This window comes from Aptenodytes forsteri, unplaced genomic scaffold (genome assembly GCF_000699145.1).
Source record: "Aptenodytes forsteri isolate BGI_AS27 unplaced genomic scaffold, ASM69914v1 Scaffold567, whole genome shotgun sequence".
Lineage (NCBI taxonomy): Eukaryota > Metazoa > Chordata > Aves > Sphenisciformes > Spheniscidae > Aptenodytes > Aptenodytes forsteri.
Genome location: NW_008795916.1, coordinates 95,170 through 96,404, shown reverse-complemented (window position 1 = coordinate 96,404; position 1,235 = coordinate 95,170). Strand labels below are relative to the sequence as shown.

General features: G+C 66.2%; 1 protein-coding gene across 1 annotated transcript in view; it reads left to right on the top strand.

Moving 5' to 3' along the window:
• Positions 1–1,192, top strand: part of DDX23 (DEAD-box helicase 23) — a gene marked incomplete at both ends in the record, with an annotated part of 3,630 nt that extends 2,438 nt beyond the window's left edge. The window contains 4 exon segments of the mRNA XM_009284624.1: positions 40–269; positions 362–604; positions 775–926; positions 1,087–1,192. Coding sequence (XP_009282899.1) covers positions 40–269; positions 362–604; positions 775–926; positions 1,087–1,192 — 731 coding nt within the window.
• Positions 1,193–1,235: the final 43 nt, after the last annotated feature.

Below are 1,235 nucleotides of genomic sequence, written 5' to 3'. Positions count from 1 at the left end.
AGGTGGGACGGGGCAGGGCGGCAGGGTGACGCTGCGGAGGGGGTGGCGCGTGGTACCGGGGGTGACACGGCTGTGCCCTGCCACGCCGCAGGATTGAGGAGTCGGACCAGGGTCCCTATGCCATCATCCTGGCCCCCACCCGAGAGCTGGCCCAGCAGATCGAGGAGGAAACCATCAAGTTTGGGAAGCCTCTGGGCATCCGCACGGTGGCTGTGATCGGAGGCATCTCCCGTGAGGACCAGGGCTTCCGCCTTCGCATGGGCTGCGAGGTGAGTGTTAGCCCCTGGGGAGGGCCGTGGGGGGACCTGGGGGGAGCAGTGTAGCCCCAGGCTGCGGACACCAACCCTCCTGGCCCCCCCAGATCGTCATCGCCACGCCAGGGCGTCTCATCGATGTGCTGGAGAACCGGTACCTGGTGTTGAGCCGCTGCACCTACGTGGTGCTGGATGAGGCAGATCGCATGATCGACATGGGCTTCGAGCCCGACGTGCAGAAGATCCTGGAGCACATGCCCGTCACCAACCAAAAACCCGACACCGACGAGGCCGAGGACCCCGAGAAGATGTTGGCCAACTTTGAGTCAGGGAAACACAAGTACAGACAGGTGGGTGCAGGCAGGAGGCCCGGGGCGTTGTTGTGGGTGCTCCCGTGGGGCTGAGCGCTGTCCACGGGGTGGAGAGGGGACAACCTGGGGCTCTGGAGAACGGGCCAAGGGAGCGGCAGCCGCATTCCCGCCCTGCGGGGGACATCGCTCACTGCCCCGTTCTCTCGCAGACCGTCATGTTCACGGCCACCATGCCGCCGGCGGTGGAGCGCCTGGCCCGCAGCTACCTCCGTCGTCCGGCCGTGGTCTACATCGGCTCCGCCGGCAAACCCCACGAGCGGGTGGAGCAGAAGGTCTTCCTCATGTCGGAGTCGGAGAAGAGGTGCGGAGGGGGCCGCTGGGGCGGGGTGGAACGGGGAGGCCGAGTCTTGCGGGGTGGTCTAGGGTATTTGAGGGTGGCTGGGAGGGGGACTCTGGAGAGCGGAGGGTCTCCTGTGGGGCACCTCAGCCTCTCCTTGCCCAACTGTCCTCCTCCGCAACAGGAAGAAGCTGTTAGCCATCCTGGAGCAGGGCTTCGACCCGCCCATCATCATCTTCGTCCACCAGAAGAAGGGCTGCGACGTGCTGGCAAAGTCCCTGGAGAAGATGGGGGTGAGTCTGAGCTGGGCCGGAGCCCCCTCCCCTTTGGCTG